The sequence below is a fragment of the Pararge aegeria genome, chromosome 21 (assembly GCF_905163445.1).
Source record: "Pararge aegeria chromosome 21, ilParAegt1.1, whole genome shotgun sequence".
NCBI classification, from domain to species: domain Eukaryota; kingdom Metazoa; phylum Arthropoda; class Insecta; order Lepidoptera; family Nymphalidae; genus Pararge; species Pararge aegeria.
Genome location: NC_053200.1, coordinates 9,137,367 through 9,156,713, shown reverse-complemented (window position 1 = coordinate 9,156,713; position 19,347 = coordinate 9,137,367). Strand labels below are relative to the sequence as shown.

The 19,347-nt window shown below is 36.2% G+C and overlaps 1 protein-coding gene across 1 annotated transcript; it reads left to right on the top strand.

Moving 5' to 3' along the window:
- The first annotated feature begins 927 nt into the window (after nucleotides 1–927).
- LOC120633227 lies at nucleotides 928–17,944 on the top strand. The gene is made up of 8 exons (XM_039903381.1): nucleotides 928–1,061; nucleotides 3,401–3,553; nucleotides 11,342–11,452; nucleotides 12,525–12,658; nucleotides 13,339–13,507; nucleotides 14,566–15,002; nucleotides 15,086–15,310; nucleotides 15,455–17,944. Exons 1-8 carry the CDS (start codon nucleotides 962–964, stop codon nucleotides 17,942–17,944), a joined length of 3,819 nt encoding a protein of 1,272 aa, XP_039759315.1. The 5' UTR covers nucleotides 928–961.
- The last annotated feature ends 1,403 nt before the right edge of the window (nucleotides 17,945–19,347 follow it).

Below are 19,347 nucleotides of genomic sequence, written 5' to 3'. Positions count from 1 at the left end.
CAATAAAAAAAAAAACGTTTTATCCGAGTGAGCGTGAGTCGATACGTAAGAATACCATTGCATATTCTGTGGACAGCACAAGTCATTAAAAAAGGCTGATGATGACAGTCCAAGTAGTTCGAATAAAAACTGTTCCTTTTTCAAACTGACACAAAAAATAGTTGTACTGTCGAGTTATCTCATGTGTATGCGAACGTTACGTTTACCGTGATCTGTGAAATTTTACTATACTGTTAAATTATCAATTTTACTGCTGTAACGGTCACATTGATCCGACACCGTGACTTCACCGTTTACGGGTTTTTATTTTATGGTTTGATTTAAACGATTACGAGTAAATGTACTCAATAGATATAAAAGTTGCAGACAGACATATAACAAGGGATCCGTTCTTCTCTCTCATCTCCCGCAAGATAATAAAATGTCTGTTAAATTGTTAGAAAATGCTTTTTATGGGTTCTGAACCAGCAGTAGATAGAAGTTAGGTCACATGTGACCTGTTCAGTCATCTGAAATGTCTAAAAGCCAGCACGTACACTTACCTAGATTCTTCATAATGAGGTCAGATATCTAATAGCCTTTTTTGTATCGAATTATATAGGATCGCAGTTATTATTCTACAAAAAAATGTATCTCGTTCCCATTGGGACAAGGATCATTCTAGGTGCATGATTATATGATATTCACTATTGATTCTCTAAATTTCGTACGCGTGGAACCACTGCATAGGACTTAAAATATTTTTTGGAATTATTAAGAGCTTTTATCCATAGTCAAAATATCAGCTAAACCTCGACCATTTAATTCGCTTTTGGATCTTTAAATTTAGCCCTGAACAGGTAGACAATAAAAAGATTAGCTTCTTTGGCTACGAATATAATGTAATAAATTTCTGTATTGTTTCAGGTGGTAAGAATGCGGCGGCACAGCGGATGCGTGACCGAGGGCGGCGCTGGCTAGCATGGCCGTGCTGCTCCTACTGCATCTGTTGAGCGCCGCGGCCGCCGCTAGCCTCGGCGATCTGGCGAGACGGGACACCGGCGACGTGTTCACTATACTGGGTAAGACGACTCGAGCTACTTCCCTTACGGCATGACAGCACGGTAATGGATGACCGTGGGCGGTGGGAACTAGTATGGCCGTGCTGTTCCTAATGCATCTGTTGAGAGCCTCGGCGGTCTGGCGAGCCAGGACACCAGCGACGTGTTCACTATACTGGGTAAGACGACTCGAGCTACTTCCCTAAGGCATAGCAGAAAAGCGATTGCGTTACCGAGGTCGATTGGGGCTAGCATGTCCGTCCTGCTCGTAGTTCATCTGTTAAACACCGCGGCCACCGCTAGCCTCGGCGATCTGGCGAGACAGGACACCGGCGACGTGTTCACTATAATGGGTGCTACAACTCGAGCTACTTCCCTTAGGGCATGGCAGCACAGCAAATGGGTGACCGTGGGCGATGGGGACTAGTATGGCCGTGCTGTTCCTAATGCATCTGTTGAGATATCATCTGCATCTTGTCTCGGGGATCTGGCGAGACGAGACACTGATGACGTGGTCAATAAACTCGATCGGCACGATCTACCTCAGCGACCTGGCGAGACGGGACGTGTTGACTTTACTCGGTAGATATGTGATAATATTATATTTAAAAGCCATCCATACCGATTCAGAACACCGTGGGAAATCTAAGCACTCCCTCTATCCTTTGAAAGAAGATACCTGTGCTAAGATATGGGATAGCAGCATGAGTATGATAAGCAGTTACCAAAGTATTACAAAGAAGTCCTCATTTTTATAATTACTCAACAATCAAGTTAGGATTTAGTAATCACATAATACGCTATGTTAATCCACGCGAATATGCAATTAAATATGTTAATAATGTTCAACCGCTTTCTTATGGATGTAGAAATTATGTTATGTTTATTCATATATTGAAATACTGGTACTTTAGGTGGTGAATGTAGGCTGGAACAATGTATAGATGACCGAGCCCGTCATGAGTTAATGAGGAGGGTCAAAGCCCTATGAGAGAAGAGGCCTTTGTATGTGTATAATATTATGAGATAGGGATAATTGCTTTCTGGATATAACTACAATTTGTATAAAAATGCCTGCACTCGTGTCTCGTAGAGCGGGTTAAGGCTAAGGTATGATACTAAATATGAAAGCCCACCAACACACATTGAACAAGCTTGGTGGCTCTAAAATATTATCTCATAGGAGACAGGTGGCCTGTGCTGAGTGGCCTTTTTTATAACAATAATAGCCGTAATAAGTAGATGACCCACTATCCGGCGCCTACGAGTATAAACAAATAAACGCTTTATAGAGAATGCAATGAAATAGGTCTACAAAGTGCCACTCTGTGTCCATCAACCTTAAGCGTAAATGTTAAGCCTCATTTGCCTCACTAACACCGGCAACCACGCCCTTCAAACCGGAACACAGCAATACTGCAAAACCAGTGGCGTGCACTTCATACATGCTTGAAAGCACTGCTTACCCTAAAATGTATATATAACTCGTATAGCAGGAGGATTTTTCCATTCTATGCAATTTTCCTGCCTTTTGCATACCCTAGTAAGAAATTCAGTGCACGCCACTGTGCAAAACACACCATTGCTGCTGAGCGGCGGCGATAACTAGATGGTAGAAATTCCCCGGACGAGCTCTGTTTTATTTGTGGTTTGACAATATTGTATATATTTATTTATTATTGATATTAATTATATAGGTATATATTAATTATTATCACTATCTATATATTTTATTGTAAGTTTGTTATATGTATATATTATATTTGTATATGTAGGTTTCTGTTATTTTATTTACTAGGTTTACTTACAAACACTTACACTAATACAACCGTGTAATGTTTTCTTAAAAGTAAACACAGCATATGAAAAAAAAATATATATATCATGAAAAGTAAAGGTATCGTGAGATATTTTGTTATTATATATGAGAATATAATAACAACATATCTAAAACACTAAAAAATAAATCAAGGTAACGCAAATAAAGGCAAATAAGGGAAAAAATGATAAAAAAGATTGTGTAGTAATAATTTCGTTTTAAGTAATAAAGATGAGAATTTCGGACATAATCAATAGTAAAGTTATTTTCCATTAAGAAGCTGTCGTAGTTAAACATGGTACTTTTTTATGCATGTTTATTTAAATGCACCACCTACCTCTCTTCTTGAGCTGTTTTTAACGCCTTTGGTTGCCTGGAAGAGATCGCTATGTAGCGATAAGGCCGCCAAATTGTATACTTTTTGTTAAATTTTTACTTATAATTTGTTATGTTTATGTTGTGTACAATAAAAGTGTATTCATTCGTTCATTCATTCTGTCACAAAAAGCTGTACTACTACTAAGGCTTGCTCTTACTTCAGGTGGTGAATGTGGTCCAGCACAATGCATAGAGTACGGAGCGGGTGCGGCGATCGCAAGGGATACATCAGTGAAGGGGGAATGCGCTTGTTCGTGTCCTCAGCGAGCTCCCTTGTTTAGGGAGGATCGGGAGCTATGCGTCGACGACCTTCCAGGTGAGGAAATTAAAGCAATTACCATCTTTATCTCTCTCGCTCATCTTGTCCTAATCCAAAGGTTGCCTGGCAGAGATCGCTACTAAGCGAAAAGGCCGCCTTTTGTATTCTACTGCTGTATTTGTATTTCTATTGTTCTTTTATTTTCCTAACTTCATAGTAGTGTACAAATAAAGAGGTAAATAATAATAATTTAATCGGGGAAGTCTGATCAATGTAAGGTAAATGCCTAAGCAATAAGTGTTACTGGCCCAGCTCATCACGGCCGATTGGTGCAGTGGGCAGCGACCCTGCTTTATGAGGAAAATGTTTGTGTGTTAAACATGGAAGTTTTTCAGTATCTGGGTGTTTATATTACAAGTATTTATGTGTATTGTTACTAAAAATTTCCATCAGTCATTTTAGTACCCATAACACAAGCTACGCTTACTTTCGGGCTTGATGACGATGTGTGTATAGTCGTAGTATATTTATTTATATCACAATAGCCAAAAAGAATCCACCAGATTTGCCCATAATCACCACGCTGGGCAGGCGGGTTGGTGATCACAGTAGTTGGTATTAGTAACACAGAGAACGCTGACGGCTGTGGGAATATAACACAGATGTTATATTCCCTTAGTCGCCTCGTACGACACTCTTTGTGGCAACTGTATTCTGATCTACCTTCACCACACGGCATAGCCTAGGTAATAATTACCTATCAATGCATAAGTTTAAATTCATTAAAAATATACAGGGTTAAATAAATATATATATATATATATATGTAACATAACATTATGGCAATTGGCCGAAAACTCAGCATTATGCTGTACATTGGCAACAATGCTCAGCGTTGATTTTTGACGACGACGACGATCTCCCTGGCACGTGATTGTTGAGCGCTGTGAATTTAAGTAGGAGGTCACGGATTCGATTCCTGGCAAGAGCAATTTAAAATTTCTCATTTTCTCTGGTCTAGTCTGGTGGGAGGTATTGTCCGACAAAGACATGCCGCTAAGCGATTTAGTGTTTCGTTGCGATATATATTAGGGGCAGAACTACCATAGTTCCTAATAGGTTATCCCGCTGCCATCTAATAATGCATCATCACTTACCACCAGGTGAGATTGCAGTCAAGGGATAACTTGTAGTGAAATAAAAATAAATTAAATTTATAATATTATTAAGTAAGGATTAAAAGAAATAATACAGTAAGGATATATATGAATGGCAAGTTGTGTAACAATTAAATGGCAACAATGTCCAGGCTGTTTTTAATTCGTTCCGATCAATCAAACGGAATGGAAACTATAACTCAATGAAAGTACTAGAATTGATCTGGAGTAGTTCCATGTCGTTCATTGCGTATAAAATCTCGGATAACTGCTGGTTAGTAATAAATTAGTTGCAGACGTCGAACGTCTAACTTATATTCAAATTCAAATTCAAATTCATTTATTTCAAGTAGGCCTACTTTATAAGCACTTTTGAAACGTCAAGTATGCATGTTTGTGTGACTCTACCACCGGTTCGGAAAGCAGATTCTACCGAGAAGAGCCGGCAAGAAACTCAGTAGTTGCTCTTTTCCAACATCAACATTTACAATCATTTTGCTATCTTGCGGGAGATGAGAGCGAGGCTGGCTGCTTCCATTCTACCTTGTCATTGAGGAATTCATCAAATGTATAGTAACCTCGCTGTACTAGATGCGTTTTTACACATTTTTTAAATGTATGCATTGGTAGGTCAAGAATTTCCTATATTAAATGCTTACTGGACCTACGCGTGTGCGACTGAAGTTAGTACCTATACTAAATTAATTAAAAAAATACTTTAATTCAGGCTTAATACCCATATGATAAAGATGACAAAAATTAAAACTAAAGTAATGTAAGTCAAAATAGATTTTACCTGCGTTGGTAGATCCAACGTAGGTAAAGATTATTTTTACTTTTTAAAAATTATTAAAGCCTATTTTTTCTATTTTTTACTAGACCTACCAATGTAGGTAAATTCTATTTTTACTTACTTGTCTTATCATGTAAACAATCTTTAATTAACTTTATAGTGTAAAGTTAATTTAAGTTAAAAAAATAATAAAAACACCAAAACTTACTTAAAGATTTTTTGTATATTACCCTACAAGTTAGCCCTTGAGTGCAATCTCACCTGACGGTATGTGATGATGTAAGATGGTAACGGCCTAACCTGTTAGAGATATTACAGTTATACCCCTAATGGGTTTGTACGCGACATCGCACCGGAACACTAAATCGCCTAGCGGCACGTATATGTACGCACGTAGTAATTAAGCCACGACCGAAGGCTCCTACCAGACAAAAGAAGTAAAGAGAGTCTCTCTTTACTGTGTTTGCTTTTATTTATTTCATCGCATGTGTTTAATGTTTTAAAACATACTATAATATGAACAAATACTGTGCATTATAAGACAAGTTAGAAAAATGGAGTGTATGTGCATCAATGTGTCTAGGTATACCTACTTAAGTATCTCCGGAACATTTCCGGTTGACATTGCCGTCACCAGTGTCTTCAGGCGAGACCGCGTAATCATTGTTTACAAACAAAACCTTGACGGTTGTCATGACGTGTGTACGTTTATCTACGCACAAGCTGATCACTTGAAACGTGCGGTTAGAATACTTTCACCGCTTAGTACTTAACAACATGTTTAGAAAAAACTTGACCATTAAAAGTGCCGAAATGAAAACATTTGCCTGATCTTCCTACCTAATTAAATGTATAAACGTTGCTTTATTGTACACAGTTGTTAATACATAAGTCACTTTCCGAATTAATTTTAACGTTACTTTAATATAAGAGAAAGCTTAAATGAAGGCGGAGTGTACTGATTAGGACTAACCTCCTTTAGGGGGAGACCCGAGCTAGATACCCGGCACAAACCTCTTAGGAGAAGTATGGGTCTTTAATTTAAGCGATATAATAAAATATGACTAGCTCTAACGGTAAAGGAAAACATTGTGAAGAAAAAGTCCATACATGATACTCGTAGTTCTCAAAGGACTGTAAAATCTACCAATCCCCACAGCGTAACGGACTACTTCCAAAACCCCAACCCCCATTCAGCATGGCTAGCATGGGGAGGATGCAACTATGTGAAATGAAATGAAAATGTGAAATGAAAAATGCTTTATTGTCATAAAGAAAAACAAAACAGAATCAAAAGTACTTAAACATAACACATAAAATATATACAAATTTTGTTTTATTTTGCACAAATGTGTACCTGTTCTCCGAACTAGTTGAGACTGAGTCTCGGAAAACAAGGCTAAACTATCTCCCCGAGGAAAGGATAAAAATTTATCTTCTCCCACAGCTTTATCAAATCTCAGAGCGTTGGCGCACAAGTGGAAATAATATCCAAATATGTGTAATAATAAACAGGAGTAAACCTCTCATATTCCATGTTCCCGTGCTTTAGCAGGAGGACACGTTATATATCTCCCCTGTCAGAGGATATAATCGGGGAACATAATTTTTGTCTCCTACCTGTGCTAGCCCTACTGAGTTTAATTGCCTTAAATAGTAGGTATCTGAGTCGCTTCTACTGCAATCCCGTACAATACCTAAGTGTCCAGCAACAATTTTAAAGAAGACCTTGACTAGTTTTAATGCCGATAGGGAAAAATTGGTCTTATCATACCAATTAAGTAAATTTTTGATATGTTGTAAGTACATTTTTGAGTAAATAACGTGAGTTTAATCATCATAAGTTGATATAAATTCTTAAGTCAGTTTTCAGCAAAGTGTATAAAATAAAATGGAATAGAATTACTTTATTTGCTAGAATGTGATAAATGTTTTGGTCTTACAATAATTATTTGTGACTCCTAAACACTCAACTGATTTTATAGTATGCAGAAATTCTAATTATTATAAACTAAATGATTACACAAAACTAGGGCAACCTACTCGTGGATTTTATATAATTTATATCCAATTAATAATAAAAAATAACTACTAAGAAAAAGAAAATAATTATCGTGCGTACATGTCAAATTATAAACTAAAGTACGAAATATTTTAATGTCATAATATTATAATAATATTGTCAGCCTTAGTCCAAACTTTCAGTGTTAGTAATTTAATTAATTTTTGGAACCTTTTAATGAATATTGAATCGCAAAAATACATTTATGTCATAAAAACTTTTTCCATCAGCCAGTGCTTTAATTTTATCTTAAAAGATTTCGAGATAATTAAACTATTGAGTTTTTAACTTCATTTAGCGTCTTCAAAACTACCTACTAGGGTAAAGAAAAAAGAGCATTTTTATATGCGCGATCACAATTCACTAATTTCAACCATCGTATATATAGGCATCTCTTTGAAAAACACTGTGAAATTTTACATCAAAAATATTTAGAATTCAGAATGCAATATGAATATTTGAACATTTTTATGGTTTCTCTTTAGATAGTTTCGTGAGTGGAATTCAATGGGAAAATGCATAATTTTTTCACACTTGTACTCTAAGTAAATCAAAGCGTTAAATATCTCCATACTAATAAATTGACGTATTGAAATCTTAATTTATTGAGCACATTTTTGATTTTTGAGATTCCGATACGTATACGGCATACCTTCCCTCGCTCATTAGATATGCAAAATCGAATTGAATCGCTGCTCTCTCTATTATAATAAAATCGTAGTTAATCGTCAAGAATATGTACAAGCTGTTGTTCGCGTCCTCGTCCGCGTTTGTTACGGTTTTTTACAAATCCTGTAGGAAACGCTTGTTTTCCTAGGATTAAAAGTAGCCTTTGTTACTCCTTCTTTTCAACTAACTCTATGCCAAAAAACAAGTTGATGGTTGACTTAATTAGGGCATGAAGACAGGACAAACAAACAAGCACTGTCCCGTTTATATTATGATCTTAGATTTCACTATCATAGAGAAAACGCTGAACCAGTAGTATAAAGTTTACGATTAGCTTTACTGTCCTGGAAATATTAAACTTACATAGGCTACTTTCAATACACCTACCCCATCACTAAGCCACCTCAAATTGACCGTAAACAACGTACCTACGTTAAATATTTGCATCATTTAACGGATTCGAGCTATCTTTTATATTATAACTTTCATACTTATTAATCGGATTAAGTTCACAGTAGGTTTAAGTCTCTACCTACCTACGATAATTTTAAGTAAACTGAAATATTTCTACCATATTATTGGGTTATTTCACACTTTATACACGTCATAACCGGATCACAATAAATCATGCAAACATTATATCAATATTCTTTTATTTATTACAGTAATTTTATTACATGCTTCGTAACCCGTTGGTCCAATAGTTAGCAAGTTCAACTACTAACTAAGGGTAAAAACCTCCCTGGCGCAACGGTGAGCGCTGTGAATTTAAGTAGGAGGTCCCGGGTTCGAATCTCGGTAGGTCCAATTTGGGAATTTATAATTTCAAAATTTTCTCTGTCTGGTCTGGTGGGAGGATTTCCCGTGGCTAGTTACCACCCTACCGAAAAAGACGTAACGCTAAGCAATTTCGTGCTCCGGTTCGATGTCGCTTAGAAACCGATTAGGTGTATGACTACCATACTCCCTAACAGGTTAGGCCCCTACCATCTTAGACTGCATCATCACTTACTAAAAGGGGTTTAGTTCGAATACCGTCAAAGCCAATTTGTTAGGTGTTCTGTTTTTTCTATAATCTAAACAATATTCAGTCGACCGCCGTGCCTCGGAGAATCGTCAACACTACTGACAATAGTCCTTAAAGTCCACCAGCCCATTGGAGCTGCGTGGTGGGTCTATGCTTTAAAACCGTTTCTCCTATGGGAGGCGTGTACCCAGCAGAGTCGTTAATAGGCACGAAATAAACACATACGATATCTGGATGTGGAATAGTTATACCTTTTACTGTCCATCCCACGACCAATGTCCGCGATGGCGTATAATTAATTGTGCGCCATACTGGTCAAAGGTCCTGCTTAAACCGGCGCGTCTTGTTATTGGTCGCAAACTTGCACGCTGCTGTGCACGAGACTTTCGCCTTAGTATGTCTTTTGTACATAAATAAGCTTAATACAAAAAATGCAGTGATAGTCTAGTGGTCCGGGATTCCCCTTTCGAGGGGAACGAGGTAACTATTTTTAAATCACCACAACAATAAGGTAACACACCTCTAACTTTACGGAGTTACGTGTGTTACGTATAGCGGCTTTGAAGGAAAACATAGTGAGAAAATCTGCATACCTGTGAGTTCTCTATATAAAGTTAAGTTAATTAATTAAGTTAAATATAAAATTAAGTTCTCAAAGGCATGTGAAGACTACAATGCGCAATTTTATAAATTTAAAATGCATATAAAAATTTTCAGAACCGACAGGATTTAAACCTGCGACTCTGGCAATCGCCAGATTTGGCAATCGCAAAATTTATATATGCATTTTAAATTTATAAAATTGATAATTCCTCCAAGTGTAGGTAAAAACACCAATAATAATAATAAAACTAAAATGCGCACTTGGCCAGCATGGTGGACTACGGACCTTTAGAAACCCATGCTTTATAGAGTGCCTGTGATGGTTAAGAAATCTATATAGTGAAACAGCAATGAACATATCACATGGGTTTAAAAATGCTCTAAATCCTGAAATGGCACCGGCAAATATAACCGGCAAAGATAAGTGGAACCGATGGATTATCAGTGACAGGGCATTTTGAAAGCAAAAATGTTGCGACATAAGTATTTTATTCTCACTAAGCTGTAATAAATCGGTACCAAAATTGGATTATCAATAAAATCTGTTCAAAGTTACGTAAAGCCGATTTATTGACGGGCTTTTCGTTTTTCATCCCGTTTTTGCGGATATTTAATCTTAAATGATATGGCAGTTGCGTTAATACCTAAAAAATGGGATTTAAATAAAATATGAAATCAAAAAAGAAACCTTATTTGCTTTGGATATATTTTGGGGATTAATTATATGATATTGTGATCATCGTCATTATCGGGTTTACCAACGCCTTAGTCCGACGCGCTGGCCAAGTGCGTATCGGTAGACTCCACACGGCTTTGAGAACGTTATGGAGAACTCCCAGGCATGCAGGTTTTACATCTTCAATAGGGTTGTCTTAAGTTAGAATATTTTGAATTCGTTAGTATAAAAAAGAATATTGAGAAAAGAATTTTCTTTTTTTGATTTAATATTTTTACTGGGAACCTTATGAATTTTATTTGTTAACCACTACAAAATGTTAATCTAGATGTAGCTATTAATGTATTTTTGTTTTTTTTTATTAACTATACAAAGTATTGTTTTATTTCAAAGAAATCATACATTATCCTTATACTTTATTTATATTATCCAAGTGGCACAATTTGCCCCACACATGGAACAAGTCGCCCCAAAGTGGGGTTGAATGTTCCTTTCCAAAAATATGCCTGTACAAAAAAAATATATTGAGAAACTAGCAAAAACGTCTTTACTAGTACAGATACCGATTAAGACTTTTTAATAAAATCAAATATCAAAATTTTAATTTTTTTTTTTTACATAAAATTTCATGTTATTTGAAAATCGGAACTTTCAGCCCCGGCCTCCCCTACTAATGCATCCTTCAATATTATTTCGTAATTCTGTAATACGTTGTATATGTGACCAGCGACGGATTGTAAGGCGACGAATTACCCCTATTTTAAAGAAAGTAGAAGTAGAAGAGTATTTTATAGAGTCCTAAATACGTTCATTTGTACTAAGAGTGTAATGTAATGTTATTGCTTGCATCTATTACAGAATGCTCCCTGGCAACCTTTGGCCATGGCACCGGTGTACAAAGGATCCCGTTCGTCTATTTGCCGCTCAAAGGTCAAATCATACATCCATCTCGAGAAATCACCTTCCACAGTGAGTACCATAATTTATTATACTAATGCATAACTGTTAAGTGAACTGTCTATGTTATCTATTCTTCATCTTATCAAAGCCACTACCGGCCCCCATACAGGGCACGGGTAACCTCGGGAAGAAGAAGAAAGAAGAAACACTGTTGCACGTATAACATACAGTAAAAGAAACAGTAACGAATATACAGTAAACAATGCATACATGCAAAGGCGGCCTTATTGCTGCAAGCAATCTCTTACAGACAACCTTTGTAGACAGAACTTACGGCAAGAGTGTTGTTATGAGTGTTGTATATATACATAAATACCAAAATTGTTAGATATAAATACATACATAATTAGAAGAGAACATACATACTGAGAAGAAGTTAAGGCACGCAAGTTAACACAAGTCCACCACGCTGGCCCACGCGAATGTGTGAACTCTCAGGTATGCCGGTTTCCTCACGATGTTTTCCTTCTCCGATGAAGCAAGTAATATTTTAATTGCTTAAAACGCACATAACTTAGAAAAGTTAGAGTTGCTGGGATTCGAACTCCGTACCGTGAGTAACTACTACATGGTGAAAATCACCCGGCTAAGTTTGTTGTGGGCTTCTTCTTAGACCAGAGCGCGATCGAAACACGAGGGTTTCGATCGCGCCCTGGTTTAGCTTTAGTTTTAAGTTTACGATTGTAGTTATCGCCATCACTACTCACTGTTATGTACACATTTTGTATATAAAAGTGCCATCTATGTGCCTATTTGAATAAAGAAATATTTGACTTTGACTTTGACTTGACATCATGATCATCATCATACTAACCACAGAACGTCCACTGCTGGACATAGGTCTTTTGTAGGAATTTCCTTTGCTACGATTTTGTGTCGCTGGTATCCAGCGATTCGTTTCATGTGGTTACCATTCCAACACATTGGGTCCCCAAGATCCATCAGATCTCCGAGCTTTGTAGCGGCCAGCGCAATGCCACTTCAGCTTCGCGACTCGAATCTATGTCGTTGGTTCTTTTACGGATCCTCGCTTTTCGAATGACCAGATGATAGTAACCAAATATTATTCCATATTTCTCAGATGTGAAGACCCCAATTTGCGCTGTGTCGGGAGCCCAGTATCTGACACGAAAGGGATTTCTCGATCTGCGCAATACAATTGATGCTGATGTACCATTCAGTTTGTTTCGAGATGAAGGCAGAACTTTTCTACAGGTAATTCGCGATAACCGTCTTTTGTTCAATCCTTATATTACCCTTAGTAAAGGATTTGCATAGGTACTCGCAACAATGGAGTCGTTTTCTTGTATCGAAACTCTATTATGTCAGTTTTTTCTTATTCCCCTACAAGTTAGCCATCAACTGCAATCTCACCCGGTGGTAAGTAACGATGCAGTCTAAGATGGTAGCGGGCTAGCCTGTTACGGAGTATGGTAGTCATACCCCTAATGAGTTTCTACTCGACATCGCACCGTAACACTAGTCTAGTATTCTGTCGGTAGGATGGTAACTAGCCACGGCCAAAGCCTCCGACCAGAAGAAAACAGAGAAAATTAATAAACTGTAATTTCCCAAATTGCACCTGCAAGGAATCTAAACTGGGAATTGTAACACGACTTACCAAATTCTAAATAAAAAAAATAAAACCACTCCAAACTTCATACCATTTAGCAGTTGCCACTAATTATTTTAGCTCTAATGTTCTAAACGTTTACCATAAACTGGGAAAAAGTTTGTGAGCCAGCAACATTCCGCGAGTGTGAAGTGAGACGTGCGTGGGGCGTTTTCACTGTTTATGGACACAATACTTACTCTACATGCTATTATGAACCTTATTTAAGACTTCTGCAAAGTAACACCTGCTTCAATATAACATTTTTCTTATTTCATTTTAGTGGAGTGGTGAAGATGAAGTACGCAAGCGCATGTCTGGACGTGTCATGGTGGTGCGGCTGCTATGTAGGGACATCTCAACTACGCCAATATCCCCCTTAGATCTAAGGGGAGTATTTACACCTTGTGTCGCGTTCAGAGTCCAGGGAACTCCTCCAAGGCACACTAACAGTAAGTCCTTAAATAAAACATTGATGGTTACTTGAAAAGAGAAATTCAGGATGGACGTAATTATTTTCAGTTTTAAACTGAAGCTATAAGAACCTATTTTAATTTATTTCACTAAAAGTTAGACGTTGACTGCAATCAAAATCTCACCTGGTGGTGCAGTCTGAGATGGTAGCGGGCTAACCTGTAAGGTAGTGTGGCAATGATATTAAACCCAAGTTCCAAAACTGGTACCCGTCATCGTACCGGAACGCTTAACGCCGTTTAGCGGCACGTCTTTGTCGGTAGGATAGTAACCAGGCACTGCCAAAGCCCGACGAAAACAGAGAAAATAAAAAATTGGAAAATCCTAAAGTGCACGACTCATAATCTCATTTAATTATCAAATATTGAAAAAAAAAAAAAAATTAAAACAGCTGTACTAGGAAAGTGATGTACAGGCGCCCCTATAAAATGTACATAATATCTATAGATATAGATATATCACCATCCATGTTAATTTTACATGGATATATATAGATATACAGTCTTGCAGTTTTCGTTTTTTATTAATTGCAATTAAACTACACTGAATTATTTAATCATTCGCATTCAGTGACCTACAATCGTCGATTAGAATTTTTAAAAAAAAAAATAACTCAAATAATGGATTTTTCACAAGTTAGAGTGTTTTCGGGTTTCACACATGACGGACAGGAAATTTTTTTGACCTATTTTGATGTTTTTTTCCAATTCTATTGCAGTAAATCAATTTTTTAAAAGTATGGAATTAATCTCCATTAAATTATCTCGACAATAGTATGCAAAATATCTTGATTCCGTGAACTAACAAGGCTATAATAATAAAAATAGCCGCAGAAATGAGGCGAAAAAAATTTTCGATCGTAAAGCACTCTCTGATGAGTCGTGCAAAAACTGTAATTTACCAAATGCCCCAGCCAGGAATCAAAACGGGGACTTCTAACTCAAAACCACAGCGCTCACCGCTGCGCCAGGATTCAGATCGTCAAAACCTTTATCTACTTCACATATTTCTAATATTGTTTGGTGTCATGTTTCAGATATAACTGAAGTTCAATTCGCACCTAACGCACACACTTCCGGAACATCTACCACATCTGGACTGAGTGTCACAGAGTACATTGCTATCGGAATAAGTTCCTTACTACTCGGTCTTATATACGTCGCATCTGTTTTTCTCTACCTACACATTAAAAAACGCCGAAAAGCCGCCCGTGGAGACAAAGCTTTAAGGAAACTCAAAGTACTTAGAAAAAAAGATGGAACTGCTATAACAGAACATGATATCATAAGAATTAATAATGAAAGGGTTCAATCATTGGCTAATGCTTTGGGCCAAGATGATGGTGTGATTAAAAAAAACCCATTATTGAATGTAGGAAGGCAGTTCCATGATAATAAAAGCTTCACGAGCGACCTTTCCGATTCTGAAGATTTCGGTGAAAGCAGTCGTCGAGGAGAAGAAAATACTTTTAATGTATGTATATCATCTTATTATATTATGTAGATACCTATCTATTAAAAAGAATAGTTACTTACTCGAGTTATTTAAATTTTCAGACTGAAACGACATCGGTAGTTATACATAGGCATCTAAAAGATTTAAGGCATCAAGGTGATGGTTTGGAATTTAACCATCGAGATGAATCAAGTATAGAACGTCTTCCAGATGAGCATGTATCCATAGTAGAGACAATAGACGATCGTGAGATCGCAAGACCAGTGGGAACGACAAGGCGCAAACTTTACTTCAACCCGGCGTACTTTGAACCTCAATTAATGGCAGTAAGTAATAATTTAAACATATTCTAAATTATCATAACAACAAATAATCAATTATTTTTAATGAAAATAATACTAAGAAGTTCAACCTGAGATGTTAAACCATTTGCTTAGTGCAATTATAACACTAGAAAAAAATTGTTCCAGGATCCTCCTGCTGCAGCAATTGAATTCCTTTCGAAAATCCGAGAAGTTATAGCCATCGCTAAACAGAAAATGGCAACAAAGCGTTTTCATCCAATATTAAATCATATACCAGAAGAAGAAACTTATCCATCTAAGGTTAACAGCGTTGATCTTTATCACAGTATGGGCAGTCAACGAAGTGGAAGTATAGTTAGTCTTAAAAGAGAAAATAGTAGGAAAAGATCATCAAATTGTTTAGGTTGTCCAGGATGCAAAACTAATAACAGTAACCATGATGTCCAGAAATTTAAGAACTATAGTATATCTACATGCACAAACTGTTTAGGCGACAAAGGGGACAAACAAAATAGCATTCGAAAATGGTTAGAGAATATTCCAAATTCAAAACAACAAGTGTTTTACAATGATAGTCAAACTCAAAATTTAGCAATTTCATTATTATCTTTACCTAACAATGAAAAACAATGTCAGTTACAAAAGCAAAACAGTTTTTGCGCAACTCATATTACAAATGCAACAGATGAATTCGCACGCACTAAACGAAGTTCCTCCCGTTCAGTAAGATCAGAACCATCTGTAAGAAACTACAATATACCTTTGCCAGAATTCGACGATATTGAAACTGAAAATAACCATTTCTCTAATCAAACAGTGTCACGTGTTGACGATATAAGGCCTATTGATTTTAATGAATATACTTCTGGGAGTTTGAGGCAGAAGCTGGATGGTACTAAAAGAAACGGAAGTAACTTATTAAAAAACAATAACACTTTACCTGATATGGTTAATGAAGCCATTGCTCTTGATAATTTCTCGCGATCTTCATATAATTTAAGCAGTTCAGATGAGGAACGCAGTCTTAAAAAATTAACGCCAGGTGAGGACAAAACCTCATATCCAAAAATTAACGCAGACATACCCTCAGGAAATGAGTATGAAACAGACAGTCTTGAAAGAACGTCAAATAAAAAAGGGAAAACTGGTCATATTGAATATCCTGATGTTCCATCATCCCAAGCTAGTCCAAGTTTAAGCAATGCTTTGCCGTTAGAAGAAGAACTTACGATGAGAAATGCTGTATATAAAACACACTCAAGTGGGAATAGCAATACTTCATCACCAGAAAGATATTCACGCATAGGTGATAGTCATTATGAAATTACAGAAACAAAGAAAGTAGAGCCTACTATTGACGTAACATTAAAACAGAATTCTAGTTACAGCTTGGTAAGTGAAGTTTATGTTAACAACAATTACAATTTTGGCAGTGCACCGACTTCACCGAGTGGTTCGGAATGTTCAATAGGAAGTAGAAAAATATTGAAATTGGATAATGCACAAGAGAGGCCCGGCTGTTTGACAATCGAAGTAAAAGATCCTCCAGAAAACTATATCAAAATACACGAATCAGACGGTTTTGAACCAGATACATTAGACCGTAAACACCTAAAGCACAAGGAGATTACAGAAAGTATTAATTTCAGTCGAAGAGATCTTTTGAAAAATATCGATACCACTGAAAACCATGAACACATACAAATAAGAAGCAGTGGAACATTTTCGAAAAGTCATGAAAAAACTGAAACTTTAAGCAAGTTCAAAAGCTTGAGAAATGATCATGAACATCAACGACATTTTCTTAGTCGTCCTAAGCTGTCGGCTAACAGTGGTTCAAAATCACTAGAGGATATAAATGACGACAATTGGGATGATAATGCTGGTTGGACCTCTGAAGATAGTCGAATACTAACATTAGAACTAAGACACTCAAAGAGGCAACGACAAATCACACCACCTACTATAAAACAACTAAAAAACTTAGCTCGACCTGATATTTTACCACCTTTACCACCAATTGAAGATAACGCTACGTACGAGCACCCAAGAGTTTCGCATAGAAAAGTTATATGTGAGGATACAGTATTAGAGCTCAGTTCCTCGAATATATCTCCTCGTAATTCTGTTCGTCCATGTTCGCGGAGCCCAGTAATCGTATCCTCAGCCACTCCTCTTCTAAACTCAGAATATAAAGATTTTAATCTTGCGAATACGAGCCACAGTGATGAAATAGAGGACTGCCGAGCTTCTAAAAGAATGAAAAGTTTTAGTAGTAGCGGTATAAACACTACTACTTTCGTAAGAAGTCAGAAGGGAGATAATTTTCATAGGACTAAATTTAGGCGGAAAAGAGGTACCAATATCGAAGATTCTGGTTACCTAAGCAGTGACTCGACTAGTTCCAAACAATTTCAAAAAGAGCTGCAAGGCAAAAATATTGTTATTGCAAAAATAGCAAGTTGCACTGAAAGTGACGATACTGAAGACGAAGCTCGAAGTGAATCCGGTGCTGAAAGTGTAGAAACACACTCAGTGTATTTTGGTAATTGCCAGAAATTACAGGCTAATAACGAAAACATAAAAAACACTATTAAAGTGCTAAAAGACAGTAGAAGAAAAATTAAAGTTAGAAGTGAAAATGATAGCCAGTGAAATTTGTGCAATAATTAAATGAGTGCAATATAATGGTAATACAATTAAATAGTATTGTAAGTATATTTTAGATGTATTTTATATATATTGAGAATGTAGATAATACATACAATACCTCTGACATAAATTGTGTAAATTAATTTTATTTAGTTATAATTTGACGAAAATAGGCCGGACGTGCAATGCAATAATAGTATAATTAGATCTTAAACAGAATGTTTAGTAAATATAGTCATAATATTTTTGTTTATCAAGTTTAATTTATTATCTTATTATTTTAGTAAGAGATTTTTATCTACAACCTTAATATTATATCTAGGGTTTATACTGTAAAAATAATAGTTTTTATTTTGTGTATGATAGATAGCTAGATAAATTGACTTTTTGTAAATATTAAACAGAGTCAGGCAGCAGATTTTGGCTTCCTAGTACCTGACAAATATAGATTGCTCCGGAGTGGGGTTTTAAGATGATCGCACATTGGCGCAAGAGTCGTTAAGGCGACGGAGCCAAAAATTTTTTGGGCTTAAGAACATACAATTTATAATCAAGCAAAACGGTTTTCAAAGCGATCTTGTGTAACGTTCTGTTTAGTAAACCAACATCTTTTTCCCCTTCGTCCCTACAAACTTAATACTTATTTTATTTACTACCGTCCTATTTTTTATATATTATATAGATAGAACAATTTTTTAGTCCTGCCAATTTAATTTTAGTTTCTGATAAGTGATAAATTTTGTTTCCAAGTTACGAACGATTGTGAGAAAATCTGGTTCCAATTTCACTTGACCGGTTTTGTAGTATGTACGTTACTAACGCCTATTGCAGCAATGTGCGACAAATTGTACGCTAAATGCAAATATTTCGAATCCCCTCCGTTATGTAATAGAGCACACACTATTTGGTTGTTATTTGTTGGGAATAACCAATTAGGATTAACAACACTGAAACACTAACCAAAGTCATCACAAACACTATGCAAAGAAAAATCTTTCTTTGAATACTTAGCTATATTATCAACCTGCATCAAAAAGGAATAAATTCGATATGATTAATTCAGAATATAACGTAAAGATTTTTCGAGATGGTAATCCATATATTCGTTCAATTTAACTTAGAAACTATTTTTAACTCAGAAAGTAACTTCCAAACTTAGTATTAAACTGTTTCATAGCTTATTCCAAAGATTGATTATTCCCAACGCATATTTTTCGGTTGTGGGTATTTTAGGAGAATATAATATTATCGTAATAAATTATTGTGTTTATTTTATAAAAGCTGATATATGGTGCTAGCAACAGGAATAAACCGGGTATTGAATATTGACGTTATTTTTAGTAGATTAATTTTGTTACTATTAAAAGGTCTGTTATATTTTTTATAATAATAATATAAATTGTGTT